At 39.3% G+C, this 25,303-nt stretch overlaps 1 protein-coding gene across 2 annotated transcripts in view; it reads left to right on the forward strand.

Moving 5' to 3' along the window:
* The window catches only part of DBT (dihydrolipoamide branched chain transacylase E2), a 76,838-nt gene extending 52,081 nt beyond the window's left edge, over window positions 1-24,757 (forward strand). Inside the window, exons 9-14 of one of the 2 annotated variants that reach the window (XM_026456507.1) lie at window positions 1,484-1,700; window positions 2,704-2,870; window positions 5,654-5,731; window positions 10,097-10,288; window positions 10,440-10,511; window positions 20,378-24,757. In XM_026456507.1, coding sequence (XP_026312292.1) covers window positions 1,484-1,700; window positions 2,704-2,870; window positions 5,654-5,731; window positions 10,097-10,288; window positions 10,440-10,511; window positions 20,378-20,545 — 894 coding nt within the window. In that variant the 3' untranslated portion in view covers window positions 20,546-24,757. The remainder of the gene's footprint in view (window positions 1-1,483; window positions 1,701-2,703; window positions 2,871-5,653; window positions 5,732-10,096; window positions 10,289-10,439; window positions 10,512-20,377) is intronic. The other variant, XM_026456508.1, reaches the window with a different exon arrangement.
* The last annotated feature ends 546 nt before the right edge of the window (window positions 24,758-25,303 follow it).

The following is a 25,303-nucleotide window of genomic DNA, read 5'->3' on the forward strand; positions in this document are numbered from 1 at the left end:
AGAGCCGAATGGAGTCTCTTAAACCTACTTCTATCTATAATAACACAGTAACAGGCTAACCTATCTTTTCCCTACATTTGTGAAATATGTAATAGAGTCATTAAAATGTTCATATTCTTTCAGCCAGTTATCCTGCCACAGGGGAACAATCCCCAGAAAATCATCTAGGATACATTCTTCCTTGTATTTTATATAGCCAAAAATTAGAAGATGCATACATGTTCAAAGTCAAATTATGTTATGTATCCTTGATGAAATTTTATGTAACCCTTAAATGTGTTTAAGTATGAAGACCATTTGGCATAGCAGAAAATAGATATAGTAACATGGAACACTAGGTTATTAATGGCATCCAATGAAATACTGATTTAACATATTGCTTTGAAATCTATAAAGCATTTTAATAATTTTTTTCTTAATAATATAGAAAGGAATATATAGAAGAAATGTATGATTTTGCTTTCCTAAAACACTCCCTAAAGATGTGGATAGGATACTTGGGTAGAATGCTTGTGTGATTACTAAAAATTAAATATTGGATTTAGTTATCAGAAATCATCTTTTTTCTTTCAGTTTACATATTTATGAATTGAGTTTGTTTAAAATTAAGAACCAGTGGCATTTACAGTTGTTTGTAACTGCCTAAAAATTATTTGTTTAAATTTTCATAGTCCATTTGTTACACACTTAGTGTTTGTCTGAGTAAAGTCCTTTATTATTTTAGTCATCCTTAGAGATGCACTAATACAAATGAAACGGGGCCTATTCCTAAGAAATTAATACATACTATATGTGAGGAGATCATTCCAAGCTCTTATGTTTGTTTGTATTTACATAGAGTTAAATGTTTTGTACTGATATTTCCAAAGCAACTACTAGAAAAATAACATTTGAGAGAGCTTTTGTATTATGATCATCTAAGCTGTTACGTTTTTAACTGATAGCCAACGTCAGAAACATTGGTCTAAATTTGGTAGAGCATTTAGTTTCTCTTAAATTCTCAGCTCTCCCTCTTCTTATGTAGTCCCCAAGAATAGAAAAGGTCGAGTAAGAATTATGCAAGAGATTTTAAAATACTTGAGTATAAAAATGTAAGTTTTCAGCTGGGCAAAGTGGCTCACGCCTGTAATTCCAGCACATTTGGGAGGCTGAGTTGAGAAGATGGCTTGAGGCTAGGAGTTCAAGACCAGCCAGGGCAACAGAGTGAGACCCTGTCTCTACAAAATTTTGTTTTAAAAAGTAAGTTTTCATAAATAGCTCTAGATTATATATAATATAGATACCTGTTGGTTACCACATGTACATGTCAACAGTGTATACAAAGTAATAAATGATTACTTAAGTAGAAAATGAAAAGGTTATTTCTTTTTACTAATTTATTGGACAGATATATTTTACCGTCAACTGATCAAATTCCATTTTGAAACTTTAATGATATTTCTAAGTAGTTGTATTTTTGGCATTAAAATATATCATTTTTTAGATTAAGCTGAGTGAAGTTGTTGGCTCAGGAAAAGATGGGAGAATACTTAAAGAAGATATCCTCAACTATTTGGAAAAGCAGACAGGAGCTATATTACCTCCTTCACCAAAAGCTGAAATTATGCCACCTCCACCAAAGCCAAAAGACATGACTATTCCTATACCAGTATCAAAACCTCCAGTATTCACAGGCAAAGACAAAACAGAACCCATAAAAGGTAATGATAATAATAACAATAATATAAGGCAATAGTTCATTTATTTTGGGGGAAGCTACCTCAGTAAATGTATATAATATGGTGTTTTCAAGTCTTGCTGAAGGGGAAGTTCAACTTCAGTCAGCATATACTTTATTTATTTATTTATTTTGTTTTTGAGATGGATTTTTGCTCTTGTTTCCCAGACTGGAGTGCAGTAGCATGATCTCGGCTCACTGCAGCCTCTACCTCTCAGTTCAAGCAATTCTCCTGCCTCAGCCTCCTGAGTATCTGGGATTACAGGTGCATGCCACCATGCTCAGCTAATTTTTTGTATTTTTAGTAGAAACAGGGTTTCATCATGTTGGCCGGGCTGGTCTCAAACTCCTGACCTCAGGTGATCCACCCTCCTCGGACTCCCAAAGTGCAGGGATTACAGGCATGAGCCACTCACCATGCCTGGCCATAATTTTTAAATGATGAAATAACAGCTTTTCCGGGAAACACTTCCAATTTATGTGTACCATTAACTTCTGAAGAGGAATACATTAGCAGGTTTCTTGAAGTATAAACTTGTATACTGATAATTGCTCTGTTTGAAGACACACAGGATGTTTTAAACATTCACTGTTTGTAGTTAGCTTTCAAAATAACTAGTTCTGATTTGTTATTTATAAACTCTTGGAATGATTAACTTCCAGAAGAGTGGCTTTGCAGGAAAGCTGTTAGGGAAATACGTGGCTTGCATTCTTTTGAATTTTTTATATATCACAGCATTTAAAGCAGTTACCTGCTGCTATGTTATTGCATTTGCCACTGAGTGTCATGATGCAGTCAATGTTCCAGCTTTGAAATTAGTGACTTTCAATGTAAGGTAACGTAATGAAGAGAGTAGTAAGAGGAAGGGTTTAACTGAGAGAGTAAAGGACATTAGAGAACTTTCCATTTTAGTTTCTTTAAAAAAAAAAAAGGATGAAGAGATTTAAGAATTTAAATAAATGAATAACAATTGAATGCTTTTCAGGCTTTCAAAAAGCAATGGTCAAGACTATGTCTGCAGCCCTGAAGATACCTCATTTTGGTTATTGTGATGAGGTTGACCTTACTGAACTGGTTAAGCTCCGAGAAGAATTAAAACCCATTGCTTTTGCTCGTGGAATTAAACTCTCCTTTATGCCTTTCTTCTTAAAGGTGAGATTTCATTCATTTCAAACAAAGCTTGAGTAGGATATTTATTTGTTTGTTTGTTTTTTTGAGACAGAGTTTTGCTCTTGTCAACCAGGCTGGAGTGCAATGGCGCGAACTCGGCTCACTGCAACCTCCGCCTCCCGGGTTCAAATAATTCTCTTGCCTCAGCCTCCCGAGTAGCTGGGAATACAGGCACCTGCCACCATGCCTGGCTAATTTTGTATTTTTAGTAGAGACTTGGTTTCACCATGTAGGTCAGGCTGGTCTCAAACTCCTGACCTCAGGTGATCCACACCCACCTCGGACTCCCAAAGTGCTGGAATTCCAGGCATGAGCCACCGCATCCGGCCCCCCAAGTAGGACATTTAAATTTTGCTTTGCCAACATGCAATGTGTTGACTGTGGCCTTGAATAAAAATACTACTTTTCACAACATCAAATAGTTAGAAAATATGCCATTTCTTTGTTTAATAGGAAATTATAAAATTGCAATGTCTATATCACATTTTTAGCCACTTATCTTTGAGCTAGGTAGAGACAATTCTGCCAGTTAAGTAAAGCCTTTAATCCTAAAAGGATCACTCCAGCCAAGTCCTGGTTTGAACTAAAATGAGACTTGATATTAATTTTGCAATATCACTGACATATATTTAATATTTATTTAACAAACTTATATTGAGGCTCCTGGAAATCATTTCTAGTGCTAAGCCTTGGGACCAGTATAAAATGGAGTAAGATCATCAGCTGACCTTGAGCAGCTTACAGTCTAGCTCACATTAGTGACTGTGCAGCAGCTAGCATGTGCCAGGCTCCATACTAAGCATGCTGTATACATTATCTCTTAATTCTCAAGTAACCCTGACATGTAAATATTACTGTCCCCACTTTCCATTTAAGGAAATTGGGGCTCAGAGAGGTTGAGAAACTTGTTAAGGACTTATAGCTAACAGGTGGAGAAGCTCTTTCAGATTCTGGTCTGTTCTACTCTGAAGGACATACTGATGTCTCTAATGCAAGCATGTTCAGTCCTTTCTCTACACTGCACCAAGACTGGTCTTCTGTAAATCAAATTATTGTAATATTCTCTGATTCTTTTCAGTGGTTCCCTTTCATTGCCTTTAGGATAATTTCCATACTCCTTAGTGTGGCATACAAATGTGTTGTAAGTCTCTGCTGCCTGCCTGTCCGTTCTTATCTCACTCCCTAATATGAAGCTACCCATAATTGCTGGAATACACAATTCCACTCGAAGTGCCCATTCTTCTCCATCAAACACCTGCAAATAAATCCCAAATTGTGGTCAGGTACAGACTCCTTCTGTGGCTGTCACTATTTGAATTAAATACTCTTGTTTCCCACTGTTACTTATCTCAGTGCATTGTGAGTGCTTACTCAGTTTTCTCTTCACTTACTCACTTACTGGGCTTTGAGCCTCGTGAGGCAGAAACTGTTCTCCTTTATTTCCCCCCGTTTTTTTTTTTCTAAGAAAGGGTTCTCTCAAGGCAGGCAGATTGCTTGAGCTCAGGAGTTCAAGAACAGCTTGGGCAGAATGGTGAAACCCCATCTCTACAAAAAATACAAAAGTTACCTGGGCATGGTGGCACACACCTGTAGTCCCAGCTACTCGGGAGGCTAAGGCAGGAGGATCACTCAAACCAAAGAGGTTGAGGCTACAGTGAGCTGAGATCATGCCACTGCACTCCAGCCTGGGTGACAAAGCAAGACCCTGTCTCAAAAACAAACAAGAAAAAAACTTCCAAGTCATAAAAATTAAGGAACTCATAGCAGTTCTTTTCGTTGTATTTTTCTTCAGTTGATCTACTCTTTTAACCTGTCCTAACTAAACTAATGACTATGAAATGTCTCTATATATTTAAGCTTTTTTCTTAACTCTCTATCTAGTTCAAGAATTTGATTTTTTTCCATCAAGACCCCTGATGCACTGAGAAAAATAACACAATGCATGTAAAGAACTTTAACAGGGACCAGAAAAGGGCAGTGGGGAAGGGAATTCTTTTTAAGAATGATCTTAAGCATTTTTATTTCGCTATTTTTTAAATTTAATACAATGCATGACCACCACATGTAAGGTATGAAACTTGATTATTAGATCCCGAATGGGCAGGGGAGCAGATATCAAGAACATTTGGATACAGTTAGGGAAATCTGAATATGGACAGGAGAGAAATGGTAGTAAGTGACAAAAGGAAAAAAGAAAGGGAGAAGGCGGAGAGAGGGAAAATGTAAATGCTATTCAGTGAGACTTGAGCTGTAAAGTAAATGTTCGGGCCATCTCTGCCCTTCAGCTGGCCAAGGACACCAAGTAGCAAATTGGCATCTAATGGTCAGTGCGCTTTGAAATCCTCATTACGTGTTCTTTCCACACAGGGAAATAGCTTACCTGCTTTTTTGTGTTTTGATTCCTAGTTTTGAACCACAGGTTTACTTCTCATGGAAATCTTAAGATTCAACATGTCAGTGAGGAAATCACCTAGAATTTAGACATTTTCTTTGGAACTGTGGCTGGTCTGCATCATTATTTTGAAAATCTCCTTGATGTTTACAAGCTACTTGACTATCTTTTATTCTTTAATGATTAGGGTGACCTAGTTCTACATTGCTTGAAGGTAACATTGGCAGTAATGTGACTAGGTACATGTAGACTTGAAATTAAACTCAGCATAAGTAAGAGTTTTCTCTCTCCCTCCTTTTATACCTCTTATTTCAAATTCCCTATCCCTTCTGAGTTAAAAGTGCTAAAATTGCATTCTTTTTCTGTTAAACAGGCTGTTTCCTTGGGATTACTACAGTTTCCTATCCTTAATGCTTCTGTGGATGAAAACTGCCAGAATATAACATATAAGGTTGGCTATGCAGAGTGAAAATGTTTTTATTATTAATAGAAGATAGGGCAAATGTGCTTGTAGGTTAGAGAGACTTCTATTGTACTTTAAATAGTGATTTTTTTTTAGACTAGAATTAAAGGTATGGGGTAAAACATTAAACTTAAGTCTAATTCTTTGTTGTTTTTGTGTTTAATAATACTGTTTAGATATGGAGATTCTTAAAACCATTTTTAAGCTTTTTTTTTTTTGTTTTCTGCTTAAAATAATGGAAATATAGCTGTATGGCAGATTATGTTACCCGCTCTACTTACCCTCTCAAAAAGAAGCAGCTCTTTCACAATTGAATTCCTGGAATTTTAATATTTTATTATTATTATTATTATTATTATTATTATCATCATCATTATTATTGGCAGAGTCTCACTCTGCACCAGTTTGGAGTGCAGTGTTATGATCGTGGCTCACTGCAACCTCGACCTCTCAGGCCCAAGCAATCCTTCTGCCCCACCCTCCTGTGTAGCTGGGACTATAGGCATGCGCCACTATGCCCAACTAATTTTTAAATTTTTTGTGGAGACGTGGTCTCATTATGTTGCCCAGGCTGGTGTTGAACTTCTGGTCTCAAGCAATCCTCCTGCCTCAGCCTCCCAAAGTGCTGGGATTACAGGCATGAACCACTACACCTGGCAAATTCCTTGAATTTTAAGATTAAGAATAATTTAAGTGAGAAAAGTAATACAAGTTTGAATTCAATTTGAGTAAACTTTTCTGTGAGGAGTGAAAGTTTCTTAAGACCGAGAACTCTTTTGGAGATGCTTTTCCTTAAGTTTACTTATCATTAGATGTGTACAGCCAGAGGCCGGGCACAGTGGCTCACACCTATAATCCCAGTACTTTGGGAGGCCAAGGTGGGTGGATTACGTGAGGTCAGGAGTTTGAGACCAGCCTGGCCAACATGGTGAAACCCTGTCTCTACTAAAATACAAAAATTAGCCAGGTGTGGTGGCCAGCGCCTATAGTCCCAACTACTCAGGAGGCTGAGGTGAGAGAATTGCTTGAACCCGGGAGGCAGAGGTTGCAGTGAGCCAAGATTGTGCCACTGCACTCCAGCGTGGGCGACAAGAGCAAAACTCTATTTCAAAAAGAGAATTAAAAAAAAAAAAAAAGAAAAGAAATGTACAACCAGAAAGTGAGCTTAGATATTCTGGGAGGTCAGCTCCCATATGGTTAATACAGCCAGCTGTATTACTTTTAATTTTAACTTTAATATCTCCTGATTAAGTATATACTTATCACAAAAATTTCGGGCAAGAAAATAATGATGTTGGCTGGGTGTAGTGGCTCCTGCCTATAATCCCAGCACTTTGGGGGACAGAGGTAGGAGGATGGCTTGAGCCCAGGAATTCGAGACCAGCATGGGCAACAAAGTGAGGAGGCCCCCATCTCTACAGAAAAAAAAATTAGCCAGGCATGGTAGTGCATACTTACAGTTTTAGCTACTTGGGAGGCTGAGGCAGGAGAATCATATGATACCTGGGAGATGGAGGTTGCAGTGAGTTGTGATCATGCCACTGCACTCCAGCCTAGGTGACAAAGTGAAACCCTGCCTTTGTCAAAAAAACAAAAGAAAGAAAAGAAAAAAAAAAAAACAAAGATGTTTACCCTCAATTCCATGACCCTAAGATAACTCACTGTTTATGTTGAGATACACATCTTTCTAGGATTTCATTTTCACATACTTTTTACAAGATATAGAATTGTTAATATTTTCTTTAACTTGCTTTTTTTCTGTTTCTTTTTCTTTTTTTGTTTTTGAGACAGGGTGTCACTCTGTTGCCTGTCTGAAGTATTCCCATAGAGAATATCTATGCTGTGGTGCAATCATCGCCTCACTGCAGCCTCCACCTCCCACCTCAGCCTTCCGAGTAGCTGGGACTACAGACACCTGCCACCATGCCCAGCTAATTTTTTTTTTTTTTTTGTAGAAATGGGGTCTTGCCATGTTGCCTAGGCTGGTCTCTGACTCCTGGGCTCAAGTGATTCACCCACCTCAGTCTCCCAAAATGCTGGGTTACAGGCATGAGCCACTGTGCCCAGCACCTTCTTTTTTGTTTACTATATTGTAAACATCATTATGTGTCAGCAAATATAGCTTTGTTATTTATGTAGCCAGTGACCTGTTTATAAACATTATGATTATTCTCAGTTTCTCAAACTTATAAACAGTGTGTACTCAACATCCCTGTGTATCCCTACATACTTCTGCATTTAGTTCCTTAACACAAATTTTTATAAGTGTTGGTACATATTGTCATGTGTTCTCCAAAAAGTCTATACAGGTTAAGTATCCATTACCTGAAATGCTTGGGACCAGAAGTGTTTTGGATTTAAGATTTTTTTGGATTATGGGATATTTGCATATACAAAGGAGATATCTTGAGGATAGGACCCAAGTCCAAACATGAAATTCACTTATGTTTCATTTACCCCTCATACACATAGCCTAAGGGTAATTTTATACAATATTTTTAACATTTTTGTACATGAAACAATTTTTTTTTTCTTTTTTTGAGACGGAGTCTTGCTCTGTAGCCCAGGCTGGAGTGCAGTGGTGAGATCTCAGCTCACTGCAAGCTCCACCTCCTGGCTTCACACCATTCTCCTGCCTCAGCCTCTCGGGTAGCTGGGACTACAGGTGCCCGCCACCACACCCGCTAATTTCTTTTGGTATTTTTAGTAGAGACGGGGTTTCACTGTATTAGCCAGACTGGTCTTGATCTCCTGACCTCATGATCCACCCGCCTCGGCCTCCCAAAGTGCTGGGATTACAGGCGTGAGCCACTGTGCCCGGCCACAGAGTTTTCTTTTTTTCCTTTTTTGACACAGGGTTTTGCTCTGTCACCCATGCATAATCATTGCTTATTGTAACCTAAAACTCTTGGGGTCAAATGATCCTCCCACCTCAGCCTCCCAAGTAGCTGAGACTACAGGCATGTGCCATAATACTCAGCTAATTAAAAAAATTTTTTTTGTAGAGATGGAGTCTTACTACGTTGCCCAGGCTGGTCTTGAACTCCTGGCCTCAAGCAATCCTTCTGCGTCAGTCTCGCAAAGTGTTGGGATTATAGGCATGAGCCACTCACTATGCCCTGCCAGAACAATGGCTGCATTTTTCTGTTTTTTTTTTTTTTTTAATTGATGGGCTCTGATGTGGTTAAATATTACAAAATGAGAACTGTTTCAACAACTATGCAGCATAATGTTTAAGGACAAAATATTGAATATACTTTTTATTATACATGTATTTTATCACATAGTAAGGAATGCTGAGATGCTTAATCCATCCAATAAATCGAAAATAAAAACTTTACATTTCTGTATTTGTCAGTATACAGAATTCTGAAGATGGATCTTGACTCAGGGTGATAAATCAGTTTTCAAGGAAATTGGCTACATGACATGACATTTCAGCCCTCAAAAGTTTCAGATGTTGGAGCATTTCAGATTTCAGATATTTGAACTAGGGATGCTCAACCTGTACCAGTTACATTTGCACTGACAGTGTTGGGAAATAGCTTATTGCCTACATTCTTATCAACAAAAAATTTATCTTTGTTTAGACAGAGTCTCACTCTGTCTCCCAGGCTAGAGTACAGTGGTACAATCTCGGCCCACCACAACCTCCACCTCCTGGGTTTGAGCGATTCTCATGCCTCAGCCTCCTGAGTAGCTGGGATCACAGGCCTGTGCCACCTTGCTAATTTTTGTATTTTTAGTAGAGATGGGGTTTCACCATGTTGGCCAGGCTGGTCTTGAACTCATTACCTCAGGTAATCCAGCCACCTTGGCCTCCCAGAGTGCTAGGATAACAGGCCTGAGCCACTGCATCTGGCCCCAAAAATCTTTTAAAAATTATTTTTAAATTATTTCTTTTTCTTTTCTTTTTTTTTTTTTTTTTTGAGAGGGAGTCTCGCTCTGTCGCCCAGGCTGGAGTGCAGTGGCCGGATCTCAGCTCACTGCAAGCTCCGCCTCCCGGGTTTACGCCATTCTCCTGCCTCAGCCTCCCGAGTAGCTGGGACTACAGGTGCCCGCCACTTCGCCCGGCTAGGTTTTTGTATTTTTTTAGTAGAGACGGGGCTTCACCGTGTTAGCCAGGATGGTCTCGATCTTCTGACCTCGTGATCCGCCCGTCTCGGCCTCCCAAAGTGCTGGGATTACAGGCTTAAGCCACCGCGCCCGGCCTAAATTATTTCTTTTAAATCGCTACCAATTGGGTAAAAATGAGTTTTGGAAGTGGTTTCTAGATGACAGTGAAGGTTTTATCCTTTCTTTGCTGTTAGCTTATTCATTAAAAGCCCTACTGTATAATTTTTTATTTTTTAGGCTTCTCATAACATTGGGATAGCAATGGATACTGAGCAGGGTTTGATTGTCCCTAATGTGAAAAATGTTCAGATCTGCTCTATATTTGACATCGCCACTGAACTGAACCGCCTCCAGAAATTGGGCTCTGTGGGTCAGCTCAGCACCACTGATCTTACAGGAGGAACATTTACTCTTTCCAACATTGGATCAGTGAGTAATAATGTTGAAATACATAAACCATTGCTTAAGGTTTCTGATCATATGCTTAATTAAAAATAGAAAATGTCACTTGGCATTTGTTCCCTGAAAAATCCTAACTTTTAATACTCTCCTTTTTTTTTTTTTTTTTTTTTTTAAATAGATTGGTGGTACCTATGCCAAACCAGTGATATTGCCACCTGAAGTAGCCATTGGGGCCCTTGGATCAATTAAGGTACATGTATTAGATAACTGAAAAATGGAGTTTAAGCAAATTCAGGGACTCAACACAATGAAGAGTAACCATTTCTAAGGTTTTCCCCTCATTTTGTAGGTTTAAGTTTCTGAGTTTGCCTTAGAAAGTCCATTATTTCTTTTTTCTTTTTCTTTTTTTTTTTTTTTTTTTTTACTTTAAGTTCTGGGATACATGTGCAGAACGTGCAGGTTTGTTACATAGGTATACACATGCCAAGGTGGTTTGCTGCACCCATCAACCCGTCATCTACATTAAGTATTTCTCCTAATGCTATCCCTTCCCTAGCCCCCCACCATGTGACAAGTCCCCAGTGTGTGATGTTCCCCACCCTCTGTCCATGTGTTCTCATTGTTCAACTCCCACTTATGAGGGAGAACATGAAGTGTTTGGTGTTCTGTTCCTGTGTTAGTTTGCTGAGAATGATGGTTTCCAGCTTCATCCATGTCCCTGCAAAGGACACGAGCTCACTCTTTTTTGTGGCTGCATAGTATTCCATGGTGTATATGTGCCACATTTTCTTTATCCAGTCTAACATTGATGGGCATTTGGGTTGGTTCCAAGTCTTTGCTATTGTGAATAGTGCTGCGGTAAACATACGTGTGCATGTGTCTTTATAGTAGCATGATTTATAATCCTTTGGGTATATACTCAGTAATGGGATTGCCGGGTCAAATGGTATTTCTGGGTCAAATGGTATTTCTGGTTCTAGATCCTTGAGGAATCGCCACACTGTCTTCCACAATGGTTGAACTTATTTACACTCCCACCAACAATGTAAAAGCGTTTCTGTTTCTCCACATTCTCTCCAGCATCTGTTATTTCCTGCCTTTTTCATGATCACCATTGTAACTGGCATGGTATTTCATTGTAGTTTTGATTTGCATTTCTCTAATGGCCAGTGATGATGAGCTTTTTTTCATGTTTGTTGGCTACATAAATGTCTTCTTTTGAAAAGTGCCTGTTCATATCCTTCACCCACTTTAAGATGGGTTGTTTGTTTTTTTTCTTGTAAATTTGTTTAAGTTGCTTGTAGATTCTGGATATTAGCCCTTTGTCAGATGGATAGATTACAAAATTGTTCTCCCATTCTCTACGTTGCCTCTTCTCTCTGATGATAGTTTCTTTTGCTGTGCAGAAGCTCTTTAGTTTAATTAGATCTGATTTGTCAATTTTGACTTTTGTTGCAATTGCTTTTGGTGTTTTAGTCATGAAGTCTTTGCCCATGCCTATGTCCTGAATAGGTTTTCTTCTAGAGTTTTTATAGTTTTAGGTCTTACATTTCAGTCTTTAATCCATCTTGAGTTAATTTTTGTATAAGGGGTAAGGAAGGGGTCCAGTTTCAGTTTTCTGCATATGGCTAGCCAGTTGTCCCAACACCATTTATTAAATAGGGAATCCTTTCCCCGTTTCTTGTTTTCATCAGGTTTGTCAAAGATCAGATAGGTTGTAGATGTGTGGTGTTATTTCTGAGGCCTCTGTTCGGTTCCATTGGTTTATCTCTCTGTTTTGGTACCAGTACCATGCTGTTTTGGTTACTGTAGCCTTGTAGTATAGTTTGAGGTCAGGTAGCATGATGCTTCCAGCTTCGTTCTTTCTGTTTAGGATTATCTTGGCTATGTGGACTCTTTTTTGGTTCCATGTGAAATTTAAAGTAGTTTTTTCTAATTCTGTGAAGAAAGTTAGTGGTCACTTGATGGAATAGCATTGAATCTATAAATGACTTTGGGCAGTTTGGCCATTTTCACAATATTGATTCTTCCTATCCATGAGCATGGAATGTTTTTCCATTTGTTTGTGTCCCCTTGTATTTCTTTGAGCAGTGTCCCCTTGTATTTCTTTGAGCAGTGGTTTGTAGTTCTCCTTGAAGAGGTTCCTCACATCCCTTGTAAGTTGTATTCCTAGGTATTTTATTCTCTTTGTAGTAATTGTGAATGGGAGTTTCCTCATGATTTGACTCACTGTTTGTCTGTTATTGGTGTATAGGAATGCTGTGATTTTTGCACATTGATTTTGTATCCTGAGACTTTGCTGAAGTTGCTTATCAGCTTAAGGTGATTTTGGACTGAACTGATGGGGTTTTCTAAATATACAATCATGTCATCTGCAGACAGAGTTAATTTGACTTCCTCTCTTCCTGTAGAATACGCTTTATTTCTTTCTCTTGCCTGATTGCCCTGGCCAGAACTTCCAATACTATGTTGAGTAGGAGTGATAAGAGAGAGGGCATCCTTGTCTTGTGTCGGTTTTCAAAGGGAGTGCTTCCAGCTTTTGCCCATTCAGTATGATATTGGCTGTGGGTTTATCATAAATAGCTCTTATTATTTTGAGATATGTTCCATCAATACCTAGTTTATTGAGTGTTTTTAGCATGAAGTGGTGTTGAATTTTATCAAAGGCCTTTTCTGCATCAATTGAGATAATCATGTGGTTTTTGTCATTGGTTCTGTTTATGTGATGGATTACATTTATTGATTTGTATATGTTGCACCAGCCTTGCATCCCATGGATGAAGCTTACTTGATTGTGATGGATAAGCTTTGTACTGTGCTGCTGGATTTGGTTTGCCAGTATTTTGTTGAGGAATTTTGCATCAGTGTTCATCAGGGATATTGGCCTGGAATTTTCTTTGTGTGTGTGTCTCTGCCAGGTTTTGGTATCAGGATGATGCTGGCCTCATAAAATGAGTTAGGGAGGATTCCCTCTTTTTCTATTGTTTGTAATAGTTTCAGAAGGAATGGTACCAGCTCCTCTTTGTACCTCTGGTAGAATTTGGCTGTTAATCTGTCTGATCCTGGGCTTTTTTTGGTTGGTAGGCTCTTAACTACTTCAATTTCAGAACTTGTTATTGGTCTATTCAGGGAGTCAACTTTTTCCTGATTTAGTCTTGGGAGAGTGTATGCATCCAGCAATTTATCCATTTCTTCTAGATTTTCTAGTTTATGTGTGAAGAGATGTTTATAGTATTCTCTGATGGTAGTTTGTATTTCTGTGGGATCACTGGTGATATCCCCTTTATCATTTTTTATTGTGTCTATTTGATTCTTCTCTCTTTTCTTCTTTATTAGTCCAGCTAGTGGTCTATCTATTTTGTTAATCTTTTCAAAAAAAAAAAAAAAAAAACAGCTCCTGGATTCATTGATTTTTTTGAAGGGTTTTTTGTGTCTCTATCTCCTTCAGTTCTTCTCTGATCTTGGTTATTTCTTGTCTTCTGCTAGCTTTTGAATGTGTTTGCTCTTGCTTCTCTAATTCTTTTAAATGTGATTTTAGGGTGTTGATTTTAGATTTTTCCCGCTTTCTTCTGTGGACATTTAGTGCTATAAATTTCCCTCGACACATGCTTTAGCTGTGTCTCAGAGATTCTGGTACGTTGTGTCTTTGTTCTCATTGGTTTCAAAGAACATCTTTATTTCTGCCTTCATTTCGTTATTTACCCAGCAGTCATTCAGGAGCAGGTTGTTTGGTTTCCATGTAGTTGTGTGGTTTTGAGTGAGTTTCTTAATCCTGAGTTCTAATTTGATTGCACTGTGGTTTGAGAGACTGCTTGTTATTGTTTCCATTCTTTTGCATTTGCTGAGGAGAGTTTTACTTCCAATTGTGTGTTCGATTTTAGAATAAGTGCGATGTGGTGCTGAGAAGAATATATATTCTGTTGATTTGAGGTGGAGAGTTCTGTAGATGTCTATTAGGTCCACTTGGTCCAGAGCTGAGTTCAAGTTCTGAAGATCCATGTTAATTTTCTGTCTGGTTGTTCTGTCTAATATTGACAGTGGGGTGTTAAAGTCTCCCACTATTATTGTGTGGGAGTCTAAGTCTCTTTGCAGGTCTCTAAGAACTTGCTTTATGAATCTGGGTGCTCCTGTATTGGGTGCATATATATTTAGGATAGTTAGCTCTTCTTGTTACATTGATCCCTTTAACATTATGTAATTCCCTTCTTTGTCTTTTTTATCTGTGTTGGTTTAAGGTCTGTTTTATCAGAGACTAGGATTGCAACCCCTGCTGTTTTTTTTTTTTTTTCTTTCCATTTGCTTGGTAAATCTTCCTCCATCCCTTTATCTTGAGCCTATGTGTATCTTTGCACATGAGATGGATCTCCTGAATACAGAACATCGATGGGTCTTGACTCTTTATCCAATTTGCCAGTCTGTGTCTTTTAATTGGGGCATTTAGGCCATTTACATTTGAAGTTAATATTTTTATGTGCAAATTTGATCCTGTCATTATGATGATAGCTGGTTATTTTGCCCGTTAGTTGATGCAGTTTCTTCATAGTGTCGATGGTCTTTACATTTTGGGTTGCTTTTGCAGTGGCTGGTACTGGTTTTTCCTTTCCCTATTTAGTGCTTCCTTCAGGAGCTCTTGTAAGGCAGGCCTGGTGGTGACAAAATTCCTCAGCATTTGCTTGTCTGTAAAGGATTTTATTTCTCTTCCACTTATGAAGCTTAGTTTGGCTGGATATGAAATTCTGGGTTGAAAATTCTTTTGTTTAAGAATGTTGAATATTGGCCCCCACTCTCTTTTGGCTTGTAGGGTTTCTGCAGAGAGATCCACTGTTAGTCTGATGGGCTTCCCTTTGTGGGTAACCCAACCTTTCTCTCTGGTTGCCCTCAACAATTTTTTCCTTCATTTCAACCTTGGTGAATCTGACGATTATGGGTCTTGGGGTTGCTCTTCTTGAGGAGTATCTTTGTGGTGTTTTCTGTATTTCCTGAATTTGAATGTTGGCCTGTCTTGCTAGGTTGGGGAAGTTTTCCTGAATAGTATCCTGAAGTGTGTTTTCTAACTTGGTTCCATTCTCCCTATCACTTTCAGGTACACCAATCAAATGTAGTTTTGGTCTTTTTCACATAGTCTCATATTTCTTGGAGGCTTTGTTCATTCCTTCTCATTCTTTTTTCTCTAATCTTGTCTTCACGCTTTATTTCATTAAGTTGATCTTCAATCTCTGATATCCTTTCTTCCGCTTGGTTGATTCGGCTATTGATACTTGTGTGTGCTTCACAAAGTTCTTGTGCTGTGTTTTTCAGCTCCATCAGGTCATTTATGTTCTTTTCTATACTGGTTATTCTAGTTAGCAGTTCCTCTAACCTTTTATCAAGGATCTTAGCTTCCTTGCATTAGGTTAGAACATGCTCCCTTAGCTCGGAGGAGTTTGTTATTACCCATCTTCTGAAGCCTACTTGTGTCAATTCATCAAACTCATTCTCCATCCAGTTTTGTTCTCTTGCTGGCAAGGAGTTGTGATCCTTTGGAGGAGAAGAGGCGTTCTGGTTTTTGGTTATTTTCAGCCTTTTTGCACTGGTTTTTCCTCATCTTTGTGGATTTATCTACCTTTGGTCTTTGCTGTTGGTGACCTTCGGATGGAGTTTTTGCATGGTCATCCTTTTTGTTGATGTTGATGCTATTGCTTTCTGTTACTAGTTTTGCTTCTAACAGTCAGGCCCCTCTTCTGCAGGTCTGCTGGAGTTTGCTGGGGGTCCACTCCAGACCCTGTTTGCCTGGGTGTCAGCAGTGGAGGCTGTAGAACAGCAAAGATTGCTGCCTGCTGTTTCCTCTGGAAGCTTCATCCCAGAGGGGCACCTGCCAGATGCCAGCGAGAGCTCTCCTGTATGAGGTGTCTGTCAATCCCTGCTGGGAGGTATCTCCCCGTCAGGAGGCATGGGGTCAGGGACCCACTTGAGGAGGCAGTCTGTTCCTTAGCAGAACTCAAGTGCTGTGCTGGGAGATCCACTGCTCTTTTTACAGCCGGCAGGCAAGAAAGTTTAATTCTGCTGAAGCTGTGCCCATAGCCGCCCCTTCCCCCAGGTACTCTATCCCAGGGAGATGGGAGTTTTATCTATAAGCACCTGACTGAGGCTACTGTCTTTCTTTCAGAGATACCTGCCCAGAGAGGAGGAATCTAGAGAGGCAGTCTGGTTAGCAGTGGCTTTGCTGAGCTGCTGTGGGCTCTGCCCAGTTCGAACTTCCCTGTCGCTTTGTTTACACTGTGAGGGGAAAACCACCTACTCAAGCCTCAGTAATGGTGGATGCCCCTCTGCCCACCAAGCTCGAGCGTCCCAGGTCGACTTCAGACTGCTGTGCTGGCAGCAAGAATTTCAAGCCAGTAGATCTTAGCCTGCTGGGCTCTGTGGGAGTGGAATCCACTGAGCAAGACCACTTGGCTCCTTGGCTTCAGCCACCTTTCCAGGGTAGTGTACAGTTCTGTCTCACTGGTGTTCCAGGCACCACTGGGGTATGAAAAAAAAAAAAAAAAAAACCTGCAGCTAGCTTGGTGTCTGCCCAAACAGCCTCCCAGTTTTGCGCTTGAAACTCAGGGCCCTTGTGGTGTAGGCATCCGAGGGAATATCCTGGTCTGTGGGATGCAAAGACCATGGGAAAAGCACAGTATCTGGGCTGGATAGCATCATCTCTTACAGCAGGGTCCCTCATGGCTTCCCTTGGCTAGGGGAGGGAGTTCCCTGACCCCTTGCACTTCCCAGGTGAGGTGACACCCCATCCTGCTTCTGCTGGCCCTCCATGGGCTGCACCCACTGTCTAACCAGTCCCAGTGAGTCGAACCGGGTACCTCAGTTGGAAATGCAGAAATCACCCATCTTCTGCCTTGGTCTCACTGGGAGCTGCAGACCGGAGCTGTTCCTGTTCGGCCATCTTGCCCAGGAATCCGAAAACCTATTATTTCTTCCTAAGAGCTAGGCCTGCACTTCTGGTGGCTACCTCTATGTGTAATAAATGGTGGCGATCTGGGTTGTTTCTGTATGGATCAACCATTGTGGATTATACCAGGCACAGATATTGAGTCTTTATGAATAATCACAAATATAGCCAATCTACTTCTTTCAAAATATCTTTATTTCATTATACCAAAGAATAATAGAAAACTAATTCAAAATGTTATTTTAAACAAAGTGAGACTCATTTAGAGCATTCTTTGCCCAGGAATCACTGGGAGTGTTAGTTAAAAGTGCAGATTTCTTTACCTTAGGGGCAGAACCCTCAGAACTTAAATTTTTGAACAGGAACCCAAATGAATACGAAAAGGTGATAGGTGATAGTGGTTTAGAAGACACGGACTTAGAGTAAGGGTTGCAATGATTCTTAACCCTGGCTACCTGTTAGAATCATATGGGAGCTTGAAAACAAATTATGGCCAAGCTCCCCTTCTACTAACTGAATTGGAATTTTGGGAGATGGGACTTGGGTACCCCTATTAATTCAGGGTTGAGGACCACTGAGGCAAATAAGCGCCTGGATACCACTTCAATACCATGTTTATTAAATGTCATTGTCACTACATTAAGGAGAGTGTATTTTAAGAAGAGCCTTTCTTTTCTGTACTTACAATGCTTCCATGTTGAACGTCTCTGGGACTTGTCCTCATGAGTTTATTCCTCGCGTGTTGGAACCCTTACAAATGCTTCCCTTCAGCCTTTGATTTGCTTTCTAGCAGATAGTAAATTAGCATCTAAGTCATTCCCCCTTCCTGGCATCCACTTACACTTCTGGCAAGCAGAGGAGATAGGGAGAAAAAAACAAAAACACATAGTATGTCACTATTCTTTCCAAATCAGGAGTTCTCTGAGTGATAACTTCTATCACTCATTCTCTTTTCCAACAAGAATTCAACATTTGATTCTCAAAAAATTCTGGCTTCCTGAAGTTTCCAAACCATTATACCTGTTTGACAAAATTTTGTGTTCTCTTTCCTTAAAGAGATTTATCTTCTGAATTATATGTGTATATGTATATAATTGTAAAATATATAAACATAACTTGACCATTTAAACTATTTTTAAGTATATTGTTCAGTGGCATTAAGTACATTTACATTGTTTGCCACCATCACCACATCTGTCTCCAGAACTTTTTCATTATCCCAAACTGAAACTCTACACTTACTGAATAATCTCTCTATTTCCCAAGCCTTTGGTAACCACCATTCTATTTTCTGTCTCTATGGATTAATTGGACTATTCTAGGTACCTCACGTAAGTGGAATCAATACAGTATTTGTCCTTTTGTATCTGGCTCAGGGTTCATTTATGTTGTAGCATGTATTAGAATTTCATGAATTTTTAAGGGTAAATAATATACTATTTTATATAAATATATGCCATGTTTTATTTATCTATTCATCCGTCAATGAATATTTGGATTATTTCCATTTTTTGGCTCTCGTGAATAATGCTGCTATGAACAAAAGAATATTTGATTTATAAATATCTGTTCAATAGATATATTTTTACAAAATCATTTTATCCTGGTTTTTTCAAGCCATGAAGCATAGTTCTTAGAGTAGAAATCTTATTCATCACTTAAAATAATATTTGTTGGGTAGGGACAAATAGTATTTAATTCCTTTCTCCCTTTGTATCATCTTTCCTTTGCTATTTTGTTTTCATTATAGAATTCCTTCTTGCTCAATTATTTAAGTCATTAAGCCTTCCATGTTACTCAATTCTCAGTATTTGTTTTCCTTGACCTACTAGTTGACCTTGAGATGATTGATCAATCCAACCTCTTTGGAAAACATTCTTAATGTTGACTTGCAGCATACCTGGCCATTTTGGTTTCCCTCCTATCTCACTGCCTATTCCCTCTAAGTCTCCTTTACCCATACCTCCTAATGTTCCCAATCTCTACACATTGAAGCATCCCAGGATTCAGTTCTCACCCCTTTTCTTTATCTGATCTTTCAATACCATTTATACACTGATGACTCCCAGGTTTATATCTCCAGACTGGACCTCACTTTTGAGCTTTAAACTCTTATATCTTGCTTGGATGTGTAAAGGCATCTTGAATTTTAGCATGTCTAAAACTGAGCTCCTGCTCCTTTCCCCACTGCCCCCCACCATCAGACCTGCTCCTCCTAAAGTCATCTTCTTTCAGTGAATGGCCAGTCTGCTCAGACACTTCCAAGGGCTTCTCATCTCATTCAGAATCAAAGACAAGTAGTTGCAGTGGCCTACATGGCTTTACACAGATGCTACTCAGTGTCATCAGGGATCCATATCTGGCTGTGACTGTTGTATCCCAGCCATGAGGAGATCAGTAGAGAAAAACAGAATAGGGCTTAGAAACTTTTATAGCAGTTTGACAGCATGATTTTATGTCTATTGAATCTAATAATAAGTTGGGGCTTATATTTTGTCTATCCTTTTTTTTTTTTTTTAAACAGTGAAAAGATATATATTTAGAATTAGCCAGCTGGACTCATTTTAGATGATCCCAATTTTGTTGGCAACATCCAAAGCATTGTAATCAGGAGCCAACGGAATATATGCCTTCCTCTCTCCATCAGGCCTGACCACGGTGTTGACCTTGGCCCCATCAGTGTCATAGAGCTTCTTCACAGCCTGTTTGATCTGGTGCTTACTGGCTGTAACATCCACGAAGAACACAAGCATGCTGTTGTCCTCTGTCTTCTTCCTGGCCAACTTAGTGGTCAGGGGAACTTGAGAATGGCTTGTTTCCTCACTGCCTTCAGTGAGGAAGCCTTATTTATTTGTCTGTCTCTCCCCAGAGCCCAGAAGAGTACTTGGCACATAGTGGGTATACAGTAAAAAATTATTAAATATTTGAAATCTGAGATGAAAGTTAATGAATGTAGGTGTGGGAATTGTACAAGGGATAGGAAGTACCTTGGAGAACTTCTGAAAGCTCCAGGCACATACTCGAAGATGGGAAGAGTAGGAGTCAGCATTTCCAAAAGTCATTGGGGATGCCCATTTTTTTCTGTACTGTAGGAAGAAGGGTTTGCTTGATCTTACAGCATTGTTAGAGTTTGAGCTTTGAGCAAGTGAGGGTTTACTCTTTATTCTTTTTTTTTTTTTTTTCATTTCTAGGCCATTCCCCGATTTAACCAGAAAGGAGAAGTATATAAGGCACAGATAATGAATGTGAGCTGGTCAGCTGATCACAGAGTTATTGATGGTGCTACCATGTCACGCTTCTCTAATTTGTGGAAATCCTACTTAGAAAACCCAGCTTTTATGCTACTAGATCTGAAATGAAGACCGATAAGACATTCTTGAACTTTCTGAGCTTCCAAAGAGTATGTAAACCCTAGCTGTGCCAGCACATGTTCATCTTTACAATTTGTATTGTAAATGATTTGTATCGTAAATGATTTGTATCATATGATTAAGGATCTAAGGCACAATATTTGTCACTGTTCTATTAGACATTTTACTGAAAATGAATAATGGGGTAATGGCTCTCCTGGGGCTGTCACATTTTATAGGTCAGAGTGTGACTTCTTAATACGGTGCTGACATTTTTGTGTCAATGACTTGAAACTGGCAAGATTAACAAAATTAGGCAGGTGGCTCACGCCTGTAATTCTGGCACTTTGGGAGGCTGAGGCGGGCAGATCACCTGAGGTTAGGAGTTCGAGACCAGCCTGGCCAACATGGTGAAACCTCGCCTCTACTAAAAATACAAAAATTAGCCAGGTGTGGTGGTGGGTGCCTATAATCCCAGCTACTCGGGAGGCTGAGGCGGGAGAATCGCTTGAACCTGGGAGGTGGAGGTTGCAGTGAGCTGAGGTCGTGCCATTACACTTCAGCGTGGGCAACAGAGCAAGACTCTGTCTCAAAAACAAAAAAACAAAATTAATGTTACTAAAAGACAGGTAGCCATATACAGACAGTATATGCCCTATTTTTTTTAACCAACTCTTAATGAAACTTTTTAATTATACTTAAGAAACGGAATTTATATGCAAAAATATTTTCCATTTCCCTGTTATGCTAATTATTGTATAAAATAAGTGCAATTATACTTCTCTTTGGAGATATCCAAGAGTATGTGCTTGCTCTGTATAGAGAACATCATCTGTAAATGTCTTATTTATATTAATTAATGTCTTTGAAAAGGGAAAAGTATAAACTGGCCTTAAAAATGTCCAATTATAGTTTTATAACCAGTCTATTAAAGGTGTTTGTTTGAAATGGATATACTTTTAGATTTTTGGTAATGGTTTGGTATTTTCTTGGGAAAGACCTTCACCTTTGCAAACTTCCCTCATGTGAGGAAGGTACTTTAAAGGTAGCAGCCATTGACATTTCTTTTTTTTTTTTTTAATTTCAGAAGTCTACTTCCTTTTAACTTTTTTGATCTTCAGCTAAAAAATAGGATAAGAAATTAAGGTCTATTCCATTCTTCATATCCTGGGTAAGAATGTAAATTAGAGGAGAAGGAAGAGTCTAATAGTAATTATGGATATAAAAAATAAGAAATTTTATATAGAAATGAAGGTTTGATAATGATCATTTTGCTAACGGTCTACTTTAATCAGAAATAGCATCAAGATGAATGTATCCAACATTTCAATTTGCATTCGGAAATCCATGTTGTTTCTAATGTTGTCCAGTTGAAAACTGTATGCCAAAATTAGTTGTTTAAGTGAAATTTTGTGACAGAAAAAAGGTTGTTTTAGTATCTACTTGGTTTTTCTCAAAATGGAAATAATTTTAAAATCAGGAAAGAATAAATCAGCCAGGTGTGATGACTCGTAATTGTAATCCCGCTTATAGGAGAGACCAAAGCAGGAGGATCACTTGAGGCCAGGAATTTGAGACCAGCCTGGGCAACATAGTGAGATCCCATCTCAAAAATTAAAAAAAAAAAAATTAGCCTGGTGGCTCACGCCTGTAATCCCAGCACTTTGGGAGGTCAAGGCAGGCAGATCACCTGAGGTCAGGAGTTGAAGACCACCCTGGCCAACATGGTGAAACCCTGTCTCTACAGTTTTGTAAAAATACAAAAAACTACCTGGGCCTTGTGGCACACGCCTGTAGTCCCAGCTACTTGGGAGGCTGAGGCAGGAGAATTGCTTGAGCCCAAGAGGTGGAGGTTACAGTGAGCAGAGATCACACCACTGCACTCCAGCCTGGGCGACAGAGCAACACTTTGTCTCAAAAAAAAAAAAAAAAACTTAGCCAAGTGTGGTGGTGTGCATCTGTAGTCCCCCCAGCTACTCAGGAAGCTGAGACAGGAGGATCATTTGAGCCCGGAGTTCAAAGCTGTAGTGAGCTGTCATTGTGCCACTATCCTCCAGTGTGGGTGACAGAGTGAGACCTGGTCTCCAAAAAAAAAAAAAAAATAGGTCAAATAAATACTGTTATTGTAAAATTTCAGATAATACAAAGAGTTAACCAATAAAATAAAAAATCATTCATAATCTTATCACTATTAACATTTTGATGTATGTGTCTGTATATATGGCTATTCTTTTTTATTAAAACAGGATCATAGTATATCTACTATTTTATTATTTGATTTTTAAATTTTAACATTATATTATGGGTAACCTTACATGTCGATAAACAATTCCACATTATCATGCTTTAAATGGCTGCATAGGCTGGGTGTGGTGGCTCACGCCTGTAATCCTACCACTTTGGGAGGCCAAGGCAGGTGGATCACAAGGCCAGGAGTTCGAGACCAGCCTGGCCAATATGGTGAAACCTCATCTCTATTGAAAATACAAAAATCAGCCAGGCATGGTGGCAGGCACCTGTAGTCCCAGCTACTCGGGAGGCTGAGGCAGGAGAATTGCTTGAACCAGAGGCGGAGGTTGCAGTGAGCCGAGTTCGCGCCACTGCACTCCAGCCTAGCAATAGAGTAAGACTCTGTCTCAAAATAAATAAATAAATAAATGCCTGCATAGTATTCCATTGTGTGCATTTATTATACATTCAAACATTAAACATCTACCATACCAATCATGGTTCTAAGTATACACTAGCCACCTTCATACTCCCTTGATTGAGCTTACAGTCTAGTGAGGAGACAGATATTAAATAACTGCAAAAAACACTATTCTTGGTAGGTAATAACCCAGGTGCTATGAGCCATCCAGTAAAGGTTACTGAGCTTATCTGGAAGGATCAGAAGATGGTGTCCCATAATTTAACCAATTCTCTATTGATAGGCATTTATTGAGTTTTAAATGAATAATGACATGATCAGTAAAAATGTCCTCCTCACTTAAAGAATAGAAAAACCAGGAGACAGGAGTTCTGAAATAAATAAGTAGGTAGGTCCAGCATCAGTGGCTCAAGATACTCTTTTCCTGAAATAACCCTTAAGTTGTCTGGTTCTATTCCAACCCTTGGGCATTACCGTCTTCTCTTTGGTCTCATCCATTGAGAATTCAGCAAAGGATTTGTTCCCCACTGTGTGCTCGGCCCTTAGGATAGCAGGATTCCCTGAAGGGGGCCAGAGGGGCAGGAGCACAGCCTTAGCGGCAGTGCTGGTCCATGAGGCTCTACAAAGCAACGGATGGGTGTTTGGGAGGGGGAAATGGCTCTTGCTGTACTCCTAGAGATTGGAATTAAAGTGGAGAAGCCAGAAAATTCAAGTCTTTTACTAACATGTCTGGAGATTAGAAGGTATATGTACATGGAGGAGAAGCCAAAATTATTGCTGCAAGTGGTCAACAAGAAAATCAAGGCTGTGTTCATTATGTAGAGCATTCCGCTGATATTTGAAAAAGAAGTGCAACAGGAAAGGAAGTCTGAGGATGGAAGCCAAAATTGGTATGAATTTATAATTTAGAGATCAAAATGTACCTTATGTTGAAACCTATGTGAGATGTGATTATGTAGAAAGAGTGAAAATGATAGCTGTTAGTCTGGAAAGCCCACTGGCTTGTTTGGGCATTTCTCATGGCTTCCCGCTCCAAGTGGATCCCCAGAATCACTTGATAGATTTCCTTGCTGATTTCTAAGTAAACTATGGTTTAAGAAAGAAATGATGGGACTCAGTACTACCCTACAGTACCAAGAATACAAATGTTTCCGTGAAATCTTCAGACATTTGTAAAATTCAAGCTGTAATTGGTTAGTTAGTTCATTCTGCACATATTTATTAATTGTATATTCAGTTTCAGGCTCCAGGGTAGAGATTATAGATAAAGGTAAATTAGATAGATGAAGATTTTGCCCTCACAGCAAAAGCTTTAGCCAGTGATTAAAGCTATCACTGGAAGTCAGTCTGTGCAAATAACCTAGAGAAGAGCAGTGCTTTAAGAGTTGAACTATATTCCCAGTCAGTTCTTAATGGTGGTTTTGCTCCTTCCCTGTACACTGTCTTTTCTTGAGATTGGATCATATGTGTGAACCCACATTGTTTCCAGTCAAAATTACCAGGAGAGGCTGGACACAGTGGCTTGTGCCTATAATCCCAGCACTTTGGGAGGCCTAAAAAAAAAAAAAAAACCCCACCAAAAACCAAAACAAAAACCACCAAAAACAAAACAAAACAAAAAATTAGGCTGACGTAGTGACATGCACCTATGGAGGCTGAGGTGGCAGGATCACTTGCACCTGGGGGACAAAAGCTGCCATGAGTTGAGATTGTGCCATTGCACTCCAGCCTGGGCAACAGAGCAAGTCTCTCTCTCTCTCTCTCTCTCTCTCATATATATATATATATACACACACACACACAACACACACACACGCACACACACATATCCAGAACAGCTTTTGATTTGTCTTTCTTGGTTCATGTGCCTGTCATTGTGGGCAGGAGAATAGAATACTCCGTCCACACTTGAGTCTTATGGTCACCTTTGGAGCCTAGGAGTCAGCCATCCTCATTCAACTACATAAATCAAGAATGGGAATCTGGGAGAATTTTTTTCTGGGCAGATTAAAAAGGAAATCAACTATGTAAAGTAAGGCATTGCCTTCCCACCCCATCCCACCTCAGTTAGTGTTAAATTATGAATTTTTCTAAGAGAGTTTTTTAATGACATAGAT

This window comes from Piliocolobus tephrosceles, chromosome 1, assembly GCF_002776525.5.
Source record: "Piliocolobus tephrosceles isolate RC106 chromosome 1, ASM277652v3, whole genome shotgun sequence".
Taxonomy (NCBI): Eukaryota; Metazoa; Chordata; class Mammalia; order Primates; family Cercopithecidae; genus Piliocolobus; species Piliocolobus tephrosceles.